Source organism: Acanthopagrus latus, chromosome 22 (assembly GCF_904848185.1).
Source record: "Acanthopagrus latus isolate v.2019 chromosome 22, fAcaLat1.1, whole genome shotgun sequence".
NCBI lineage: Eukaryota > Metazoa > Chordata > Actinopteri > Spariformes > Sparidae > Acanthopagrus > Acanthopagrus latus.
In genome coordinates this window covers 4672067-4695641 of record NC_051060.1, presented here as the reverse complement: position 1 = coordinate 4695641, position 23575 = coordinate 4672067, and the positions used below count along the sequence as shown (strand labels likewise).

The window sequence follows — 23575 nt, the reverse complement described above, 5'->3', positions numbered from 1 at the left end:
AGCTGTGTGAGGTGCCCTCCTGTTTCAAACACTTCACCGTCATCCTGGTCCTCCACCTGAAAGCTCACCAGCTTCCTGAATGACAGGAGGCAGCAGGTGAGACTGGGGAGCATCACATCCAGCACCCAGACTACCCTCTCTCTCATTCTGTTTTGCCTGTCATCTTTCTGAAGCTGTCCATTAATCTTATTAAATACTACTGTAAATTCTGCACTCCTTACAATTGCACTACCTTCAGCGTATTAGTCTTACATTTTAAATTGTTTGTTTGTTATATTTATTTATTTTCAGATGTATTTCTTTGTATCAATAACCAGTTGGTTCATTGAGAGCAAATTTAATAAGAGTCCAATTTCTTGTTTGTGTGCACAGACTTGGGCAATAAAGCTGATTCTGGTTTTAAATCTAAATCTAAATCTAAATCTAATCGTGGTTAAAGGGTTTTTATTTTCCCAATCTTTATTTAAATTCATCAACTTCGTGCAAATTCCCTCTGAGACGCAATCGTGACGTACTGTTGTGAGAACCAATAGCGGTCGTTTAGACTCGCACCGGAAGCGGAAGCACCCCGTTTTTTTCAGTAAGGAAGCAGAAGAAGAAGAAAGAGGAGGAGGAGGCAGTTGTTGTTTTTCGGAGACCTCGGCTGTTTTCTCCTCCTCTCGCTCCTCTCCTCCGGGAGTGCGAGACAAAATGGAGTACAAACTGATAATGGCGGTGTCCGGCTTCCCCAGCCTGTACGACAGCAACTCAGTGACCTACAGAGACCTGAACATGAGGAGCGAAGCCTGGAGGCAGGTCGCTCTGATAGTCGGGGTCCCCGGTGGGTGTCCGCTCCTCGTCCCTATAACACCAGTGTTAACTGTCAGCAGGTTAAATGGACGGTGTTGGGCTTTTTAGTCGCTAAAAAGATGGCATATGGGATTTATTATGGACCCTCCCTGTGTCACTGTCACCTTTCTGTCCTGCCTTTCCAATAACTGAAGAGTTTTTACAGGGTGTTCTTTTGTTTTCTTAAAGTCATTTGAAAGTTACAGAACTACAAATTCCGGTATGTTAGAGGTTATCAAAACTCTATGTGTTTGTGCCCAAACTTTTTACTGCGTGTATTGTAAAGAGGGGGTAAAAAGCTATTATCTAAAACGCCATGAGTGCACTGAAACAGTATACTTTGAATTATTAGTTTATTATTTTAAAATGGTGAAGTTTTCGTATTTGCTCTATATTGGCCAACTCGTATGTCAATAAATCCAGTAAGTCTGACTGATATATCGATCATACTCTGATTTCAGGTGCCACTGGCTTTCTGTTCAAAGTGGAACTCTGCCAGTGGAACTCAGATGCAAATTTAAAGCCTTAAAAAAAAGCAACAACCTGTGATTGAGTTAATGATATTTTAAATTTGTATAATTTTGTTTGCTTTGGGGCGACACTGAACCTTATGGCAGCCCCACTTTGAGCAGCTCTGGAGTGAAGTATTAGAGGACGAAGACTCTTTGTTTAAAAGTCTGTGCTTAATTTGTTGTCACATGATGACAGTTTTCATTCAGAAGTAGCTAGATTAACGACGTCAACTTCAAATGTGTTCATAAATGTTCTTTCACTCCTGTACCTCTGCATCACATCGCAAAAGACGGTTCTCCCATTTGTAAAAGTGAGGAAGGAACATGCGTGCAGCTTTTTTGGCAGCGTGAGAAGTGTTGTTTTGAGTCTGCACGTCGACTTTGTTGAATATTGTCTGACAAAATAAAATGTTGAGGGTGCGCCTTCTGTCTGTCTTCATCAGAGTCTGAGTGCAGGCGGAAGTGGAAGATGCTGAGGGACCAACACCGGAGGGAAAGGCAGCGGGAGAAGGAGAGACGAGAGAGTGGCGTGGGGCTCTTAAACTACAGGCCGTGGAGATATTCCGCCATCTTGTCCTTTTTAAACCCGTTTATCGACGCCAGAGCCGCGGGCACCAATGGCTGGGCTCTGAACCCGCAGCCGCCTCGCTTCGGGACGTCAGACATGGTGGGCTGCAGCACGACCACGGAAATACGGAGCGATGACGACGAAAACTACGGTTTGTAGATCTAGATGACGTGCAGAATTTCCAGGAATATTGGATTGAGGCTACAGGCGCAGGGGGATCCTACAACCTTAAAACCAGCAACTTTAAAGGAACAGTTCACCCCAGACTTTAATTTGGCAGTTATTCCCCTCATGCTGATGGAAAGTCAGGTGAAGTTTCGTAGTCCACAGTACATTTCTGGAGCTTCACAGCAAAGCAGCGTTGCAGCGTTCTCCTAAACAACTAAAGTAACTGGAGACTTAAGGGAAAACAAAAAAACAAAATAATGGCTCCATACAACTCGTCTGGTGTAATCCAAGTCTCCAGAAACCCAGAGATCCCATTTCCCTCCTTCCGACATAGATGCACAAACTCAACCACACGTCCAGGTTGTTTTGTTTTTGGTTATTTCCTACGTTTTAAATCAAGTCTCCAGCTACTTCAGAATGCCTCAGTGCTGTTTTTCCTGTGAACCTGTGAACTTTACTTCAGCCATTCCAAAACTCACATACCCTTCATTTACTGTCAGAAATGACAATGAATCTTTAGACTTATTTTTAGACAGCTAAACACAAGCACATATTTGTATTTGCCACTTTTTTGGATCTTGGGGTGGTGATGTTTTTGGCATAGAAATCAACCTGTAAGTACAGAATACATTTCACAGCTGTAGTAAAGCCCTTATATCGAATATCAAAAGATACTGTGGCTGTAGACACACATAGAGTAGCTGTGTTGTTCCGTAGCTGTGGGCTGAAAATGAAATGTGATTCTTATGTCTGTCCCTGTAGGCATCGCTGTAGCAGACGCCACAACAACAACATTTTCATCATCGTCGTCGTCAGAGTTTGTTCAGAGGAAGCGACCGTCGTCTGCCGACAGAGATGTCATCAGACTGAAAGAAGCAAAGATCGAGGCGCCATCAGAAACTTCCGCTCCAGACTACAGTATTCAAACGCAACAGGCCCAGCAGGTTAACATGAAGGAACTGTTTGAGATGATGATGCAGTCAGTTACATCTCTGGCCACGTCCTTAGCTTCTTCACAATCTTCCTCGCAGCCCTCAGATCAGCTGATGCCTCCAGCGCAGTTGTCCCCCGCAGGCCTGCAGCCGGACCTGCAGATGCAGCCGCCGTCCTGCAACACGTCCAGGCTGAACCACCTGAAAACAGAGGAGCAGGACATCGAGGAGGTGGAGCTGCTGGACCAAACGGACGAAGAGGAGGGGAGTCGTGGCGCGTCCCCACGTCTGGCCCGGGGCTGGAGGAGGAGCACCGACAGTCTGCTGGAGGAGTACCTGAGGAGGATGGAGGCCAGGGAGACTCAGAAGGACCGGGACGTGGACCAGAGAGACGATGTCACGCTGTTTTTGCTCAGCTTGGCTCCGGCCATGAGACGGCTTCCCGCAGAGAAACAGTCGTGGGTCAGAACCAAAATACAGCAGCTTCTACACGAGGCAGAGTTTGGCCCGATCAATTTCCAGTGACTCCAAAACTTTTTTATAAATGCTGTATGAAATACAAAGTGTGGACTTCAGTAATAATTTAATTCACCTCCAGAGGAGTTTCCATCATTTTTATAATGCCGTACTATAATACTTCTGCTTTCCTGTGTTTTTGTGCTGTTTTTTTAATAAAATACTCTCGAAACGGTCACTTTTGTTTTTATACATGACTTATTCATTAAAGGAAGTGACGTAAACATTGAATTAATCTGGCTTAATGTTTAGGACAGGAACACTTGAGGTATCAGATCAGAAACCGTGAAATATATTGATTCATATACAAAACACATCACAGCAGATCTTATATGGGAAACAGTTGTGTTGTTTGCACTGACTCTGACCTGACACTGCCCTTGTTTTCCCCTGAGGCTCTTCAGTGTGTGTTCTATTAGGTGTTAGTCTGCAATAATTGGTTCATTTTGTGTGTGTGCTAAGCTAATGGAGCCCAGGATCGTGTTCGACACAGCGTGGCTACATGTTACAGCCAACTGTGTTACTCTTTGTAACGTGTACGGACGCGATATGCTTTCTGTGTGACTGTAGCATCATGACTGTTACTGAAACAATGTACTAGATGAGTTAGCCTAATTAGCATACACAGATGCTGTAGCTGATCAACCACCGGTGTCTCAAATGTGCCTAAAAAATTCAAACAAAATAAAAACAAAATACTTCTAATTGATTGTGGCCGAGACAATGGACGCTTTTCTCATTTTGTCAAAGTTGTCAGTGATGGAGTTTTCTGTCAAACTCATAAAAGACTTCACATTAAACAAAAGAAAAATGTGTGTAGAGACTGTTATATTTTCAGTAGCAATAAGGTACTATTGTTGGGTCTGCCCTGTCTAGAATCAACTCACTACAGACTATGTTTCGACTGCACCCATACAAACAAACTGAGGGCAGTGAGGAAAGGCCTGCTGATTCACACTTGTTAGACTTTGGTTTCCCCTGGTGGCAGCATCAAGAAGACACTAGATGCTCTGATTGTATCTGATTATAACAAATGCACATCAATCAATCGTCACAACACCATCAATCAGATTTGAAATAGAATACAATTACAAAAAAATTGTCTCTTTTCATACAGCCAATGTATGTAAGAGTCTGTACCCTGTACTTCCCAACTATGAATGAAGCCTATATTAAATGTATCGTCACATCTGAGATAGAGAAACTGTTGCAAATTAGCATTTTTTTTTTTTTTTTTTTTTTTTTTTTTAAATTCATACAACACTGTTCAAAATAGCCCTTCAATGGAGTCTTGAACCCGGCTTGTGGTCAGAAGCGAACCCGTCCCTGTTGGGATGCGAACTGGCTACGTCCGTATTTCAACGGCTGAGCACAAGCACACTGAGGATATTTGAGGTTACAACTACTACAACTGCTTGTAGTTTATTTCTTTGAGCATTGATTACATGGTTTGTAAGAAGGAGGTTGTGGTGCTGGTGACAGTAACCACAGTGGAATTGAAGACGTGTGGTTCCAATCGATCACCCACAGCGGGTCCTTCTTCAAGTGAATCCACCATATGAATAGCAGGGAAGCTACACCTGCCTCACAAGTGGTCATCTCTGAATTTTCATTGTTTGTTGAACTGTTCCTTAAAATTGATGACGTGTGTTTACATTCCACCTCAAGCCAAATTTCTACATGAGGACGCCACTGACCGCCCTGTTTCTGTTGCAGGAAACTAACCTTTGACTGAGGCTTTTCATTAACCTGGACCTTTAAGTAGCTAAGTGCATTCACTCAAGTACTGGGTATAGAACATTTTTGAGATACTTGTTCTATTTTAGTTTTGTTCTGCTACTGTATACTTCCACTTGGAGGCAAATATTGTACTCCACTACATTTATAACTTTGGTTACTAGTTACTTTGAAGATTACCTGCAGCATCATAGCCACAGTAGCACCTTCTCAAACCAATTCATTTTTCTGGCACTCAGACAGTTATATTTTAACACAATATCTTTTATCAATCTTTTAGAATACTTTTGCGTACTTTTTACACCAGTCACCATCATAATACAATGTAAGTAATTAATCAAAGGTTGAACTACAGCACATAATACAAGGCATGTGCAGATTTAGTGAGAGGTTCTGATTATTATCATTCATTTATTTTGTAAAACATTTCAAAAACATGCTGTATGATCATTAAATCAATGTCAGATCAGACACTGGTTCTGTTGGCATGTAGGGGGAAACATCGCCATCTACCGAAACCTCGCGAGACCTACAGCTACACCCGCTTTCATCCGGGTAGTTTGGGTCAGCTGACCAAAACACGGAAGCAGTTGTGTCTGTGGAGCTGTCAGCTGGCTCAATGAGGAGAAACTTGTCGTTTTGTGGATTTAATGAGCTGTTCCTGTTATATTTGACAGTTTGAGAGGTCAAAAAGTGTTCTTCTGTCATCGGTGAGTGCTGAGCGAGTCACCACTGGTTGTCTGTTACAGTTTTTAACGTGCTATATAGATGATTTGATCTGTCTTTTGAGTTATAAACCAACTGGAGGAATATTTCAGTCACCACAGGGGATGTGAAGTATCTTAAGGAAGCATGAATTTATCGCTAAACTCCCCCCGTATAATTCAGCTCACTGTAAGTTGTGTACAGTACAGTGAGGGCTAAAAGACCACATCAAATAAACAGAAAATTTGAGGATGTTTGACTTTAGTAACCTACTTTATTATTATTATTTTTAACTTAAATGTTAATACACTGTCATTGTCATGTATTTTTTGTGCATATTAATTATCATACAGAGTTCAGCTTTGATCATAATAAGCCACAGAGGAAGTATTAAACTGCTTGTACATTCAAGCAGCATTATGTAGAAATTGGCCATTTGTGTGATTTGGCGCCCTCTGCAGTCTCTGAGTGCAGCACCAGGGTCGTCACTGCAGATCCCAGGTCTGTAAAGTACGTGTTAATTATGCAGACTCATAATGTCATAACAACTTTATGTGTTGAAAACGGAAACATGTTTGTAATGCCAAGGGCTGGGTATCGTTCAAATACTCTTGTTACCAATACCTTGACTTGGATACCTGTTTCTTAAAGTTACGTTTTTGGATAGCAATTCTAAAAAAATCATTTTAAGGAAAGATCACAGTACATGTATACGCCTTGAGCCCTGTCTCTGAGCGGAACCTGGTGTTTTCCCTGCATGCCGCGGGACAGCCAATCACCAGCACTATAAGATCTTGATGATAATTGTCTGGGTGATGATTGTGAATTTTAAATGTGAATATTTTTCTGGTTTCGTTCCTCCTCCATCATAGCTGAATACCTTGTGGGCGTCATGTTGAGCTCTGGGAACACTGACGACATCTTTCACTATTGTCTGATGGTTAAATGACAGTGGAAATATTCCTTAGTTGCAGCCTTATTTACCATTTAATTTAATTCTCTTATTATTCATTAATTTGATTATTGAGAGGTGATAGCCTCCAGCAGCAGATTTTTAGAGATGAGATGACTTCCACTGCAGCTTTACGTTTCTCGTTTCTAATCGAATATTTACATTTTTACTCAGTTTTTATAACTTAAACAAAAATGAAATCAATCATACAAAGGTTTTTGTAAATCAATTTCCTACATTTTTCAGAATCAGCACTCATGTTACTACAGCTAGTCTGTTATGGCATTTTCCTCCAGCAGCTGTGTAGTGTTGTTCTCAGCCTGCTTGAAACAGCTTTAGGACTACGGTATATAAGCAAGGCTCGTGATTTATCTGCATGACAGGATTCCCTTTGATATCATCTTTCACAACTTGTTATGTTGAACTCTACTAACTCCTCATGTCTAACACAGTTCTTGGTGTTTCTAGCAGGAAGCCCAGTCGGGCTGCAGGCGGCTGCCGAGGATGGCGAAGGTGTTTCGCTGTCAGGCTCGTCATGGCTACGCTGTGGAAGTGTCTCCGTTCATCCCCAACCGAGTGGCCTGCGCTACCTCTCAGTACTATGGCATAGCTGGTTAGTAGTACATGAAATCCAAAATCACGAATTAATGTGGAAACACTCAGATGAGATGGGAACCTTCTGGCTGTGAGGCGACCCCGCTAACCACTGCACCACTTATCAAATCGGAATCTTATTAAACATGATGAGCTTTAAAGACTCAATTTAGATGGGTATCACCTTTTGTTGGCTGAAACTCAATAGTGTAATTAATGTTCTCCGCCCGGAGCGACAACCTGATATGAGCAGCAGAAGATAAGAAACGATAATTACATTTATCGGACACATTAGAATTATAAGAGTTCCTTGCCTTGGCTACTATATCCCTCTGCATCATTATTAAATGTTGATATTATTTACAAGTTTGACTAGGAAATTCTCGTGAAATTCAATGTGACACAGCAAGAGGAGAGCTGGCGCTCCAGAAACACTGACAAGTTGTGGGTTTTTAGGCTTGGACTTCTAAGTCGACCACAGAACCAACAACATGTCATTATAGGCATCATGGAACTGATGTCAATAAGTGACAAACGTAATAATCTGTCACCAGTGATCTTTGTGACTTTCACTGATGGGGGCAACGAAAATTTACATCCTTCACATGCTTGTTGTCATAAGAGGAACAGTTTAAAGGTTTGATATGAGATTCATTATTACTGGAACTTACTGTATCTGAATATTGTGCCAGCCAGGAACCAGATCTCAAATTCACTGATCTGTGGAGAGATTTCACACTTCATGGTTGTTCCATTCATTTGTCACCTGTTTCTCTGAGATATATTTGGTGAAAAATCTGATAAAATGAACCAAAATAAATACATTTTATGCATATTTGTAGGATGTGGCACCCTCCTGGTCCTAGATGAGACGGAGACAGGAGTTGTTCTTGTGAGAAGGTAAACTTTCTTTTCTTTGGGTTTTGAATGTAATCATTTTTACTTTTACATTGCAGAATCTTGTGTCTCTTTTTATTTATTTGTTTTTTTGGTCTTACCTGTACATTACCTTGACCTGTTTTTCATTTTCTTATTGTTAATTTCACCACTTCATCAAGTTAGTTCAAGGGTTAGAGGTTTAGTGCAGTGTGGTCATGATCGACCATGCCCTTGATTCATTTGTGAATTTAGTCTCTGTGTTTGTGAGTAAATATAACGATTCAGGTGTTTTGTGTGTGTGTGTGTGTCAGCTGGGAGTGGAGTGACGGTCTCTTCGACATATCCTGGAGCGAAACCAACGAGCATGTCCTGGTCACCGGGGCCGGGGATGGCAGCCTGCAGCTGTGGGACACAGCCAATCACGACGCTCCGCTGAGAGTGGCCAAAGAACACACACAGGAGGTAAAACATGCACGCACACTACTCGCTCGCAGAAAAACAAAACTGCGTGAGTTGCCATGCGGATGCTGTATTGTGGCCGCGTATTTTGAAGGTGTATTCTGTGGACTGGAGTCAGACGCGAGGAGAGAACCTCATCGTCTCTGGATCGTGGGATCAAACCGCCAAAGTGGTGAGTTCTGTTTGTTTTTGTACTTTCTTTTCATCGTCTCCTCTCAGTTTCTTTCCTCTCCCCTGACCGCCACGTGTTTTCGCTTCCCACCCGCAGTGGGACCCCGCTCTCAACCGGTCGCTGACCACGCTCAGGGGTCACGATGGGGTCATCTACAGCACCATTTGGTCGCCTCACATCCCGGGGTGCTTTGCTTCAGCCTCAGGTGAGCCCACAAACAAAACCCAGGCTGCAGGGTTTTTGTTTTTAGTGAGTACTGGGGAAAACAGAGGGAGCATGATTAGCAGGATCAATGATTCTTTCTGATGTTTTTTTTTATTCTACTAAATGTAATCCCAACGCTCATTTACTCAGCTGGTTTTGTAGTCTTATCACTAGGTGGCAATGTAGTTCTATTATTGTGACAGTGCCTCTGCTGTTTCTGCAGCACGACTTTGTGGTAATCTATTTATTATGTCTGCATATATGGAGAGATGTGTGTATTTCAGAGTTGGTAGTAGTCATGCTGGAAATATTAACAAGGTATAGTCATTTGTGATCTATCTATATTTGTGAATTATCGTTTTTTGATGAAGGTTTTTTTTTTTGGTATTTAAAGGTACAGACATGCTGCCACAGGCCGAAACTTTTTAAAGGAAACTGACAACTTTTGGAACACGTGCTTTGCATCCGGTGATTTAGAATTTGTTGTCGCTGTTTCATGAGGTTTGTTAGCACTCATAATCAGATGCTCTGGAAAGGGAGTCTGGTGATGGGCTGCTTCTTCTTCTCCTCCTCCTTCTTCTTCTTCTTCTTCCACACAGGAGGTCAGCTGAGTTTGCAGTCCTTCCACATATGCGTACACACACGGCAGAACATGGTCACATATGGTCTGAGTGATCGGATCTCATATATGTCCTCAGTGTGTCCCAGGGGCAATGCATACATTACAGATACAGCTGTCCACTTGTGATCGGGTCCCTAAGGATGCATGTTGATCCGGAGTGTGAAACGGTCTTTGTGTAGGAACTAGTTGGGGCTTTCCAACCTGTTTACATTTAGTGAAGAGCAGTTCTCCTCGTAACACTTTAAGTGTAGGCTAAGTCTGAGCTGAGCTGAGTCCTGGAGCACTCCTCGTGTTTCACACGTAAGAAGACTCATCTATAACCTCACAACATGAAAAATGTCTCCAAGTCCTCTTTTAGAGAAAAAAACAACAGCACCTCAGTGATATAGATTGTAGCAAAGAGGTAAAGAGTCCTGCTAAGATGCAGCTCCTCCTCTTCTTGCTCCATTGAGGAAGCAAGATTTAGAAACGAGCTTCATTCAGAAGACGATTAAGTCAGTGGGTTGGCACCCAGAGGGAGAGCCGGGCTTATCTTATCCGCCTGTGCGGGGAGAGAAAGCTAACTTTATCAGAGGGGTGGAGCCGCGCCGGTGATGGATGTGCGTTTCGTCAGCTCTCAGTTCGGATTGTAGACCGGCTGGAGTCAAACTGCAGCAGCTGTCCTCAGTTCACTTCGTGTTACGTCCTTAAACACGTTGGCTAATGAGTTTCGGGTTAATTGGTTTGCGAGAGCGAGCGGAAATCTGTGATGAGATTTCATAACCAGGAAGATGATAAAGCTCCTGTAGCTCAAGGGGGTTATTCTTAGCTCAGCCGCGTGACCTTTAACGTTTCATCATCACAGAAGTAAAGACAAAAATTACGTTACGGGTTAAGAGAAACAACATGCAAGTCCAGTTTCATCAACCAAATGTACATTCTGTTGATTGCAGAGTAAAATAAAACTTTTAATTGTCTTATTGTTGCAGTAGATTGCAATAACTTAGATTTCAAGGTCCATTTGATTTTGTCCTTATTATCCTCTCAACAAAAAACAGAGTAATCATATTGCATAATTGAAAAAATAATTCCGGTACTTAAGTTTTCAGTTCTGGCTGCAAATGATGATTACTTGCTTAATCAGTCTCTTAGTTTTCACATTTCAGAAAAGTACTCGAAAATATCTCAGGGTATTTATTTTTATGTAAAACAGAGAAAAGCGCCAAATCGTTTGACTGTCTCTGATTAGATTTCTGTGGTAGCGTCTCATGTTGTCGATGCTGTTGTAGAAACTTTAAACACAAGGATCATTTTGTAAGTGAACCACTTGGAGTTTGTTTAAAGGGATTTTCTATAATGTGGGATTGATCCAATTCAAATAAACTGAATAATGGAGTCCAAACAAACTTTACCACGCTTAAGCACAATAATGTGAACACACCGGCGGAAAGCCGTTCCGCTCAGGATTTATTGAAAACAAAATTGAATTGCAGAATTCAGAGGTTTAAGTGTTTTTTCGCTGCGTTTCAGACCAGCCACACAGAGCTCAGTAGATGAGCGAGCGGATCAGATAAGTCCTCTGGTGGAGCTCTGGAGCGCTGCTAAATGATTTACTGAGCGCTGACCTCCATAATGAAACCATTACTGTGGACAGCTGCTTACTTCCATGTTCACGTTTGATCTGATGCATCAACCTGCCAACAGCTCAGCCAGACAGCGCTGCAACAAAACAGCCTGTCACAGTCACAGACAGCTGAAAGCTAAGAATTCACAGACCGTTTCCCTGAGCGTTTACTGTGTATTCGGTACTTATTTAACACCAAACTGGTGTAGTTAAAACAGTCTTAATCATGTAGACAGTGTAGCTTTGGATTTGAAGTCATTTAGGCCCCAGTTGAGTGATACCAGAATATGAGAAGAGACAGAACTTCATTTATCCTGACAGACATGTTTGTGCCAAAGATGGTCAGTAAGTATCCAGAGTAATAATACATGGCCGCAGAGGACATGTAGTGTTTCAATGGTCCATTTTCTGTCTTGTAATCGGGGACGATGGCAGCAGGCCAAGTGAGACATCTTCCATCTCCTCCTGGAGGTTCCTGAAGTTCCCAATCCACATGAGATCTATAATCCCTCCAGTGTGTTCTGGGTCTACCCGGGGTCCCCCACCAGTTTGACGACACACCTAGAAAATCTCAAAAAAGAGGCACCCAGGAGGAAACCTGACAGAGGTGTCAAAGCTCCACATATCCTTTCCTCGAGTAGAAATACAGATTTAACTTATTTAAGTACACATATATATTAATATAATTCAAAGACTATTAGACTTCAAAGTAGAATCAGTGGGATTTGTCCCAGCTGTTCCTAAACACACTACAAAGACGGTTGACTGTTGAGTCTCATTCCCAGGACGTCATGTAGCTGCAAAAAGCGTAAAGCGTCCCGAGCAGCAACAAAATGAGAAACTTTGGCAGAGGTAGGTTGAAATCAGTCTTTTGATGTCGGGAGGGCGGCGTGCAGCGATGAGAAATTTAAATAATCCATGATTTCCCGCAAATGCATCAACTCAAAGTAACAGGCCTGTTTTGAAAAAAAAAAAAAAAAGTGAAGAGGAGAAAGTTCAGATAATTGCGTTCACATGTAGGGAGGAAAAGTCGAAAGGTGTCAGAGAAATAAATACTCAAGTAAAGTACAGATACCTGAAAAATATGCAGTAACAAAGTATTTGTTATATTTGAGAAGGAACGGCAGCTTTACTCCAAACTCTCTCTGGAAGTCTGAGGATGTCTTATTATCATGGACACCAAGTCGCTGTTAAGGTTTGAGGTCAGCTCAATTTTGATTTGTAGTAACCGTCACACGGTGTACAGAGTCAAATTGCTGGCTACCTGATAATAAACTGGTGACCTGTTGCTTTGTCACTGGTAGTGCGAACACGCCGTAATGCTCGGCTCGATCACCCTCCAGAGGGAACTCCTTTTGACTGCTTGTGTCTGAAATCTCATTCTTTCGATCACTACTCAGAGCTCACCAACACAGATTAGGGTTGGAACTTGGTTCGTCTGGTAAATTTAAAGCTTCACCTTCCGGATCAACTTCTTCTGATCTGCCTGATATTGTTGACTTGCTCAGACTTTGTTTATTTCATTGTTTGTCCTTGGTTTGTCTACTTCTACTGTGGTTGAGTAGACTATATAGGTTAATTATTTAGTTATTTGAATTTTGAAAGTGTGTTTATTGTTAATATTTCCTTTTTTTGTTGTGCTGTGGATTCCGAGGCTGCACACAGTATTTTATTTTGAAAATTGAGCAGATGCACTATGCCGTTCTGCTGTCTGACTTCCTGTCTGGCCCGATCTGCTCCATGCAGACTGACGTGGCTGTGGTCGGCTTCCGTCAAAGCGTAATGTGTCTCTGTCTCCGGAGAGCAACTTCCTGGCGGTGCCGATGGAAACGCGAGCACTGTCTAGAACGACCACAATCAGCGGCCGTGACAGGCCTGGTGGAGTCTGGGGGATCCGGTGCGTTTCTCTAGATTGCACATTGCACAATAAGTCAGAGACGAGTTCTTGTAGCAATGATTTCACCTCCGAAACCGCTAAAGGAACCAACCTGGGTCCAGGCTGAATTATTCGGGGGTCGGGTCCGAAAATGAGCTTGAAGATGAGAGACGAGCTGTTTGTGTCAAAGCTTTATTAAGCTGCCCAGTTGACGGGTGGTTTACCGCAGCACCCTGAGGTGATGGTCAGGAGCTCCACTCTGCTTTCTGACCTGCAGCGGGAGTGATACAACACCAGAGCAAATTACCTCCTGTGTTTATCTCCCTCTGCATTGCTGCAGCCTGATTCAATTCCGCGCAATTAACTTGAACCCAGTTCAGTCGTTTATCTTACCTCTGCTCTACTCTCTGTTTGTGTTTCTCTCTCTGTTTCTATTTCGTTTTTCGGCTCTCTTTCTACTTCTCTCTTCCCCAAAGGCTCCATCACTTTCCGTCAGCCCGACAAAATTGTCCTGCGTTCAGAACGAAAAGTGGCGGCTCTGACGAATGTAATCGGGGAAATACAGAGGTGGAGGAGATGCTGTTGGAGCCAGTGAGTCCTCCACTATAGAAAACAGGCACAATAACAAGGAGCTCCAGCTACATGCGGTTGGGAAAGTTGTGATACATGTATAGTGACACTCTTCTCTAGCGTGTAGGACAGCCTTTAGCCTGTCACTGTCGTTACCCTTCCTTCTTTTGAGGTACCCAGCACGCTAATCCAATACAAAAGGTGGCGTTAACACACTGCAGAGCACTGATTAGTTAACTGGGGCAACCAAAGTCGTTTTGTGTATTTTATCAGGGGTCTTTTGTCCTCATACTTGCAGAGAGAGAGAGCGTTCCAGGAAAATGAGACGCTGAATGCGACGCAGCCGATGAAGAACGAGTCTGTACATGATGTCAGCCGGGTTGCGACGTACAGGAAAGGTCTCGGTGCGTCAGTTTATAAATGCAGCGGCTTCTAAAGAGTCAGAACCAAGAAAAGTCTCCCCGTAACCCCCAAAGCCGACCAGTAACAACATTAAGATCTACCGCCCGACCTCTGAGACACAAAACAGATCTAGGGGTTTAACTACTTTAATTATGGGTTACACGCAGGTTCAAAGGGTACTCTGCCGAAAGTACAGGTGGCACCGAGGCTTAAGTGAAGTTCAAGCAGTGGAATTAATTAAATTGCCAGTTGAAGAGTCAGTTAAAGTGCAGAAGTGTAACAAAGTTTGAATAATCAGTGATCCTCCAACAATGTGCACCACCCGAGACAAAAAACCTAATAATCAACAGATAGAATCAGATGATCATGTCTTTAACAATAGATCTTGTAGAACGACTCGGTCATTAATACGAGTCCTCTCCGCTGAATTATTGAATAACTGTCAATAGCCATTGTCCAGTTTGATTTGTTATTGAGTCTTTAACTCGACCACCGAGCGGCTGCTGTGTGTGTCTGATGCTCAGCATCTGTGTGTGTTCTGCCAGAGGGTAAAGTGCTCGTCAGCCAGATGATGTTTTGCAGAGCCCCAAAACGCACGCATGCACACACGCACACACGCACACACACACACACGCACACACACACACACACACACACACACACACACGGACAGCCCTGTGTGGTTTGTTTGTGTTTGTTCAATGATACCAGGTAGAGTCTGGTTAAATAATTGATAGCAAGCATCCATCAGACAGACAGACAGACAGACAGACACACACACACACACACACACACACACACACACACACACACACACACACACACACACACACACACTCTCTAGCCTCGAGGGAAACTTTAGCACAACGTGATCCGTAACTGTAGCACTCAAAAAGAGTGAGACAAAATGATGACGGACAAGAGGATAAAGAACCACTTCCACACACATGCGAACCATATCTGAGGTTTCACAGCTGTGATAACAAATGCACATGCGCGCGCGCGCACACACACACACACACACACACACACACACTCTCACATGGATGAACAGGATGGATTGTGTTGATGGAGGGGTTCTGTCTCACATCAGATTGGTGCTGCTGCTGCTGCTGCAGGCCTGGTCACAGCTGAAATGAGGAGACGGACGATGATCGATAGATGAGGAGAAAGAGAGAGGGGAGCTTCCCGTGATATCACACTTCAGAGTTTTTTTTTCCGAATCAATAAGCTGCGAGGAGAAGTCCGTAACGCACGGTGAACGTATTTACTCTCCATAGCTGTGTCACTTTACATGAGAAAGGAGAAAAGACAGACAGACGGTGGTACTGTGGTTAGAAACGTCGCGGGCTGCTCAAGGGTCAGGCGGTGAAGTGGCATATGTGTTTCTAAATCTGAGGTAGTGTGTCACCTTAGACTTGCTGTAAGGCTGGAGTTGCTCATTAGCTCGCCACTGTAGCAAAGTCCTTTAAAGCAAGTCTTGCCACCCGGCAGCCATCTTGGCAACATCCCTGGGCAGTTCTCTTGGGTTATCAAGACCAGGCTTCTATCTAAATGAATGGAGAGAGAGTCATAACTTCACTTTCAAAGATCACCTTGACTGCATGTTTGAAATTACTAGTCAAATCTTTTTTTTCCACCCAGGTTATCCATCTGTCTGCACCCACACCAAATTGGTTGAAACTGTTGTGAATCAAAAAATGCAACCGGCTGATATCTTTCCCTGTACGGCTGTGATTAAAGTACACAGTTGGCTTTTGGGGAGATGGGCGGGTTATGTGCCTTTACAGCGGCCATCTTCTTTTCAAAATGATTCAAGTAGTTTTTTCTCCTCTCTGTAATGTCTCTGAATGTCTTACCTGACAGTGGAGCAGCCCTGTCGCCAGAATGAATGTAAGCTGAATACATTTCTGAAAAAAACATATAAGGTCGAACTCATCACAGTGCTGCGCTCATGCTCTGGTTAGGTTTAGGCACAAAAAAACACTTGGTTAGGGTTAGGAAAACATGTGAAAGGGTTTGTAGGTCTTTAAAAAAATCAACTGCTTTTCATGACACAAATGCTGCTGGAAATATTCTCAGGTATGAAAAAACTACTGTTTTCTTCACCACATCAAGCAGTCCTTAAAAATATCCAGTGGTGCGACTTGAACTGCAGGCACCCGTTTGCACCACTGTCCCCTCCGCCTCCTGGTGTGACAAATTTCTGATAAGCGTATGATTTGAATGTGACGTGCCATGTTTGTGGCAAATTTCATGCTTGGACATATCTCCGGTTTGCAGGAACGTTAGCTGCTAACATGATATCCCGATGACTGGGCTCCGTAGCTCAACTATGAAAATACAGATAACAATGGCCCGATTAAAAGAAACATGCTAACAGCTGCCTGCAGAAAAATCACAGAGCATATTGAAGAAAACAATGAATGGGACTTGGAGGTTACGGGTTAATATGACAGTCCACTCACATGTTCTGTTTTCTAAATATGTCAGCAGGCATTGAGGGATTGTAGGAGCAACTGAAAAATCAAGCAGCAGTCAGTGAATGTGGACCATTTCTACCTTTGTACCATATTTGTATCATGTTTTTCACAATGGCTTTAATAGCTCCACGATGATGTATTTTGTACAGCCAGCAGACCTTTTTCGCAACACGTCATAACAAGAAAAGCGATGGTGCATTAAGAATGGCTGCATCCCATTTAGTCTTTCAGTCCCAGAGCCCTACTTTATGTGCATGAGCCAACATTAACGTCATTAGATCCACTTTGGCTTTTCCTGGCATAACACGCCACAATATCTGCTGTGAAAAATCTCTGCACATTGTGCGGTAGTATTTGGATTGCATGTATTAGTCTGCTGTACAAATGATGCTCACAGCCAGCAGATCGGGCAGTGAATACAGAAAAAAACGCCTGAGAGGAAGACGCTGGAAAGACTTCTGTAGTGTCCGCTGATGGCCGTAGAGACAGATCTCCCCAAAATTCTCCCAGATGTCTCTCTGACAGCTGAATTACAGAGCGTAATGGTGTAGTTTACAGCGTCATGGCTGGGGACTAACGCGGGTCTCAGTGGGATTGCTTTGTGCAAGGAAATCGACCTTTCCGCAGTATATCTGGAAGTTGCTTGTTCCCTGCAGCGTGTGCTGTCTCAGGGGAGCTGCCCTGTGAACCCTTAAAGGTCTCTGATTTCACTGAAGTGATAAGAGTGAAGGCGGGCAGAGCTGGAACAAACTTCCCATGAAGGGTAGAAACCAAGTGTTTCTGATGTTTGCTGTAGGTTTCCACTGAATGAAGCCTCTGTCTGATGCAGATCGGAAAAAAAAATCACAGTACCAGCAATATAAGTGAGATATTACAAGTTTTTTAACTAAATTTATCTACACAATTGAAGACAGTTTAACATATTGCATCACTCTAGATATGATCTGTGAGGATATATGAAATTCAGGACCACGGATGGGTTTGGGGCAACACAATTCGAATAGTGTTGTTGGACCTCTGACAGCTGTGTGAAATAGATGAAAAACAGTATAATATTTTGTTGAAATGCAGACTTCCCTTCGCATAAACTGAGATGGTTTGACCCAGTATTGTATGTATGTCGCATAGATCATTTGTAATTGGCTGCTTGTTAAGCAGTTTGCCCGCACTCACGTTAAAAGCTTTAACATAACTGAGATTTGTCATCTTAACCTCCAGGAGGGGGCATCCAGCTGTTTTACATAACCACTGTAACAGACGTTCATCCAAAAAGAGAGGTTATGTCACACAGAAATCCTGTTTTTAAATATGAATATCACTGTTTCTGGAAATAAAATGTGATGAGCCTGTATTTAGTAGGAGCTGCACTCGCATTCTGTTACTCTGGTGGGTCTTAAGGATGGATGGATGGATGGATGAATGGGTGGATGATAATGAGTTGTCAAACAGTGCTAGTTAGCATTAGCGCATGGTGGAAAATTGCCGCCTTATCTCCCTGTGGAGGCATCCCCTCTGGTAGCATTTTGCAGTTAACATGAGAGGCCACAGCCACTGTCGGCTTTAAGAAGGCAGTGAGAAACAGAGCGAGAGAGAGAGAGAGAGAGAGAGAGAGAGAAGACAGAGATATGGGAGAAGCAGGGGGCAGATGGCATCTCATTCCAATAAGCTTATCGGGGTTTCCCATGCTCCTCGCTGCCTCTCCTCCTCACATCTTCTCATGGTCCTCCTCCTCTTCTCCTCTCTCCTCTCATCTTCTCTCCATTCCCCCCCCCCCAATTTGCTTCAGTGCCATCGAAGATCACCTCCTCCAGCATCTGCAGGAGAGAAGAGTGTGTGTGTGTGTGTGTGTGTGTGTGTGTGTGTGTGTGTGTGCGTGTGTTGAGCTTCAATCTGCCCTCCAGTTCTCCTCCAGTGTCATTGGCAGTGCCAGCTCCAGTTGCTCTCAGCTCTGCAACAAATCAGCGCTTCAGTAAACAGGAACTTCGCCTTCCAGTTTCTCTTTTTATATCATGGATTGGACTCTACAACAGAAGTAGTGAGAGAACGAGCAGCACTTAAACCGAATAAATAAAAGAAAGTTGGTTTTGAATAAAGACAGTAATTCTGTGTGATTGACAAAGACAACGACCCCCAAATCGACAGCAAAAAATGTTTGAAGCAGGTCTTTTATTCTAATTCGCTAGTACAAAGCCTAGTTGTTCTCTGTTCAGTTGATTAAGCGTTGTTTAATCTAGTGTAATCAGGTTTTTTTTTCTTCTTCTTTTTTTTTTTTTTTCTTTTAAAGATACCTGCTGGAAAGTCCTGCAAATAATTGGATATGAGATCCGGCATGGACCTGTGCCGACATGGAGTTTTAGAAGAAAATAGGTGGAGACTCCTTGAGCTCTCTAACAGTACGAAACCAGGAGCCCTGACAGCTCCAGTTCAGTCTGATCCCGGGATCACCTCGGCCTTATTGAGGTGGCTCACCCAAAGGACTCAGTAAACTCTAATGCAACAGCTTAAAAGACCATGAGCATTTCAGTGGACCGAATCCCTTTATGTCTTAACAAGACTTTTAATTTGAAATATTTGTGGGAATGTGTGACCCGTGCTTCAAATGTTGCTTCTGCCATCTTGTTGCACTTGTACTTTACAACAAAATACAGACATAACACACATAAAGCCGCAGCGACTCAAGAGTGTGTGTGTGTTTGTTGCATGAGCGGAATGTTAAAGTTGCTTCACATCAGTAGCTGCATGTAGTAGAGAAGTGTGTGTGTGTGTGTGTGTGTGTGTGTGTGTGTGTGTGCGCTTGTGTGGGCTGAACCTGCTGATACAGCAGTGATACCAGGTGTAATAGAGCGAGACCCTTTTACAAAAGTCAGCCCCTAATGTGCTGCAGAATACACACACACACACACACACACACACACACACACACACACACACACACACACACACACACACACACACAGCCAGGCGCTCGTTGTTGCTGCTGCTGTACACACAATGTTAAACTGTTTTGATGTTGTAAATGGTGATACACACACACACACACACACACACACTGTCGAGCTGGCATGTTTGTCGCTCGCCGATGCCAGAGCGGCTTCCACGGATGGCTGAGAGAAGTGGAGTGTGTGAGTGAGGATGGGAACAGAGGGAGGAATACGATAAATAAAAGGAAGAAGGATGCAGAGGGTTAAAACAGTTATGGAAGAATCGACAAAGAGCGGGAGGAGGTGATCTGGAAGAGACTGATGCTGGGAGGCTGTGTCGGGTTTTCATACATCGTTGGGATTAAAGAGGAGGAGGTGGACGGAGTGAAGAGGGTGAGGAGGAAATGGTGAAGGGCGGGGGAGGCGGGGGGAGGAAGCAGGATGGGGACGATGAATGTGCTGGTCAGTAAACATGAGGCGTAGCCAGGAAGACGCTCGCTCGCTGCCCTCTTTTAATCTTTTCCCTGCAACAAACAATCAGGATTTGCTCGGAGCTGTTTGTTCAAACTCTGCTCGTTCTCGCCTCTCACGGAGCTCAGATTCCCCGAATATTCCATCCAGTGTTCGGCTCGTGCTCCATTCCTCAGTCCCAGTCACTTAATCCTATTGAGCTAATTAATTTGTTGGAGGTTTCCAGAAAGTTTTATCCTTCCACATTATTTTTTGGACCGCACAAGCATCATCATTAAAGTTCCAATAAAGTCCCTAAGACAAAACAAAGTGTTGTTTTGGCTAAGTCTAACTTTTGTTCTCTTAAGGAGAGCAACAAGATGCCAGTGTATGCCAGGCACACCTTACTGAAATCAAAATGCAGTTAGGCAGCCATGTAGTAAAGCCTTTTCGCTGGAAGACATGCCAAGATTTAGATGGTAGCTGCTCACTATACTCTTTGCTGTAGCAGCTGACGGCCATTAGCAAGTAGCTGAGTTGGCCAAGGGGCTGAGTGGCACTGTCACCTCACAGATCACCAGGGGAGTCACTGGCTCTCAGTAAGTACATCTGAACACAGTCTGAAGACAGGGGATATGGTATGGAGGTGATTTACAGCAGCTCTGACAGGGACTATGACTCTGGGAATGAGAAGAATTAAGGATTTATTTCGACTAAACCAAGGGTGATTGCGAGCTGCAGCCCTCTGCCTGGATTTTCTTATTTTCTCACTTTCTTGCTGCTCGGGACGGTTTACCAGTCCAACATGTTCAACAGTCAGCTGTCTTTGTGATGTGTTTAGGAACAGCTGGGACAAATCCTGCTGATTCTACATTTAAGTTTAATAATCTCTGAACCATATTAATATAATGTGAGCTTCAGTAGTACATTTCAGAGCCTGTACTTCATTACTTTTACTTGAGTAAAGAACAGGTTCCCATTTGTTTTGAATGTTTCTCTTCAAACTCTTTTGCAGTATTCCAACTTTTTACTCTCAAATGTCCCATGTTTGAACTTAAGCAGGTGGAATCAGGTTTTCCCCTCCAGTTGTTATGAAGCAAATTGAGTGCTTCACTCTCACTTTGGCATTAAGACAGAAAGACTGCAGTGTTTGAATAAACCTCTCAGAACCTGCTGGCTGTGAAGTGAAGGAGGAGGAGGAGGAGCAAGTGGGGCTAAGGTGTAAAAGGTTCTGCTGTATGGTTGTCGCAGTGTGTTGGCAGACCCTCAACCTCTGTCCAGGAACACACACACACACACACACACACACACACACACACACACACACACACACACACACACACACACACACACACACACACACACAGAAATCTGAAGGAAGTTAAAACACTGTCAGTCGTGTTCCCCTCTATTAACCTCTTCTTCTTTCCGTCTCTCTTTATCCGCCCTCACCTATAGTTCCCTCTTTTTAAACTATGTCACTTTCCTACTCTCTCTCTCTCTCTCTTTTTCCCTCTCCAGTTGTTTCATTGTCTTTCCATCTTTCTCTTTCCGGGCGGCTGTGGCTCAGGAGGTAAAGTGGGTCGTCTAGCAATCGGACGGTTTCTGGTTCGATTCATGGGCGAATATGATGATGATGAGCAGTTTGGCGCCTTGCATGGCAGCCTCTGCCATCAATGTATGAATGGGTGAAAGGGACAAGTGTTGTGAAGCACTTTGAGAGGGTCAGTGGATTGGAAAAGCGCTATAGAAACGTACATTTACCATTTCCACCTGTCCATTTGTTTAAATTGGTCGCTGCTCAGGTGACTTCTTCATTTAAGTTGCCAAATATTAAAAATAACCATTTATTAATACAAATGCTCTTATATATATTAGATATTAGATATTGCTTAGATATCACTGCCTCACAAAGTCTTGATCTGATATTATTATTATTATTATCATTATTTGAAAATGAATAAATAAAGTTAATTGTGTGCTTACCTACTTAAAAATGTGATAATGTAACTAAGCCACAGAGCTTTACATTATGGGAACCTTCCGTGCATATTTTGTATGTTGCCTTCATCTCTTCACCCTGAACAGAAAACAAAATCTGTTCAAAAACAACAGTAGCATGTAGCACTTTTGGTGGTCGACGTGGAAAGTGTTTTCTGTAAAAGACAGAAAAAGGATTTTTGGTGATATTAGCAGCATTTTGGCGGTTGGTCCACTATTTTGATACTTACTAAAATGTTCATGATGGATTGCCATCAAGTTTACCACCAGGATTTCAGCTTGGGGGAATCTGAGTGTAAAATGGGGGAAATTCTGGTCAACTATAACTTCTGGAATTGAGTCAGAGAGGGAGGAAAGAAGTCAGCAATCAGGTGTAAAAATAACCTGGATAAACTTTAAAACATGAACACCTTTCATCAGCAGTGGTGGCTGTTTAACAGTGATGACTCTCATAATCCCACTCTACTTCATGAGATTATCAAACTACATCTTTTGTTTTCAGCGTTTCCATAAAAAGACCCCTAGTGGCAGAAATATATCCTGTAAGTGTCGCTGAGCAGAGCACTGCAGATGCTCAGAGGTCACCAGTACGGGCTGTGGTTGTGCTGGTCTTGCCGCGTAAGTCTCTACTTTATTTCTACTTTCAGGTGACGGGACGCTCAGAGTTTGGGATGTGAAGAGCGCCGCATGTCGACTGGCCATCCCAGCGCACAAGGCTGAGATCCTTAGCTGTGATTGGTGCAAATATGACCAGGTAACCACCCACCAAAAGCTGCAGCTTTGCCTTTACTAAGATTTTAACTTTTAACTTAAAGTGTAGTTTGGCTAGATGTACCTGAAGTATTAATACATAAATCTGAAATTTTAACAGGTTAGTTTGAAATGTATTCATCCTGCAGTATTTTGGTCTAAATCTAAGATGATTTTTTTAACATTAAGGTCAAAGGTGCTGTACAAATACTGTGAAAGTATCAAAAACACTTAATCCTCTTAGAAATGCCCACAGCTCATATTTAGAGAAGATGCTTTCAAAACGTCAGAACTGTCGTGAAGTTGTGACATCACTAAACTACCACGCCTCCAGCATGGCTGTGGTTGTTAGTTCCCAGGAAGAATGCCAGGCTTTGAGGCCAGTTTTCGTAGAGCCCAAACTGTGTAATTACATCGTTACGTGATGCTTTGTGGCCCAAAAGACATAAGCTATCATAATGAAAGAACTGACTGTAAAACTGTGAATTTTTTAGAGTGTCACAGCTCCTGTAAAATGACTCATTTCACTGCCATAATTTGAGCCATTAGGTCCTATGAAATTGGAAATTCTAGTAAAACTGCACAATCTAATTACTCTTTCCCTATTCAAGTTAGCTGGGCGCTAAGCTGGAAGTTAGCTGGCTTTGTAGGCAGAAGTCTGTAGTGTGCAC

General features: G+C 43.1%; 2 protein-coding genes across 6 annotated transcripts in view; both read left to right on the top strand.

Annotated features, from left to right (window-relative positions):
• The first annotated feature begins 573 nt into the window (after window positions 1-573).
• On the top strand, window positions 574-3702 carry LOC119013043. Of its 2 annotated transcripts, XM_037087370.1 has the most exons (4): window positions 574-820; window positions 1784-2059; window positions 2839-3020; window positions 3108-3702. In XM_037087370.1, the coding sequence occupies exons 1-4, from the start codon at window positions 691-693 to the stop codon at window positions 3531-3533; spliced, it is 1014 nt and encodes a 337-aa protein (XP_036943265.1). In that variant the 5' UTR covers window positions 574-690; the 3' UTR covers window positions 3534-3702. The 2 variants fall into 2 exon arrangements, with proteins under 2 accessions (XP_036943265.1, XP_036943264.1); XM_037087369.1 differs by having other exon boundaries at window positions 575-820; window positions 2839-3702.
• Window positions 3703-5836: 2134 nt separating this feature from the next.
• The window catches only part of pex7 (peroxisomal biogenesis factor 7), a 53628-nt gene continuing 35889 nt past the window's right edge, over window positions 5837-23575 (top strand). For 3 of the 4 annotated variants that reach the window (XM_037087414.1, XM_037087416.1, XM_037087417.1), the window contains exons 1-7: window positions 5837-5971; window positions 7387-7531; window positions 8355-8412; window positions 8703-8853; window positions 8945-9022; window positions 9119-9227; window positions 22802-22908. In XM_037087414.1, coding sequence (XP_036943309.1) covers window positions 7423-7531; window positions 8355-8412; window positions 8703-8853; window positions 8945-9022; window positions 9119-9227; window positions 22802-22908 — 612 coding nt within the window. In that variant the 5' untranslated portion in view covers window positions 5837-5971; window positions 7387-7422. The remainder of the gene's footprint in view (window positions 5972-7386; window positions 7532-8354; window positions 8413-8702; window positions 8854-8944; window positions 9023-9118; window positions 9228-22801; window positions 22909-23575) is intronic. The other variant, XM_037087415.1, reaches the window with a different exon arrangement.

Coding starts and splice junctions, on each gene's coding strand:
- LOC119013043 (XM_037087369.1), top strand. CDS start 691: ATGGAGTACAAACTGATAATGGCGGTGTCCGGCTTCCCCAGCCTGTAC. Junction 821..1,783: donor TCTGATAGTCGGGGTCCCCG/GTGGGTGTCCGC, acceptor TGTCTTCATCAG/AGTCTGAGTGCAGGCGGAAG. Junction 2,060..2,838: donor CGATGACGACGAAAACTACG/GTTTGTAGATCT, acceptor CTGTCCCTGTAG/GCATCGCTGTAGCAGACGCC.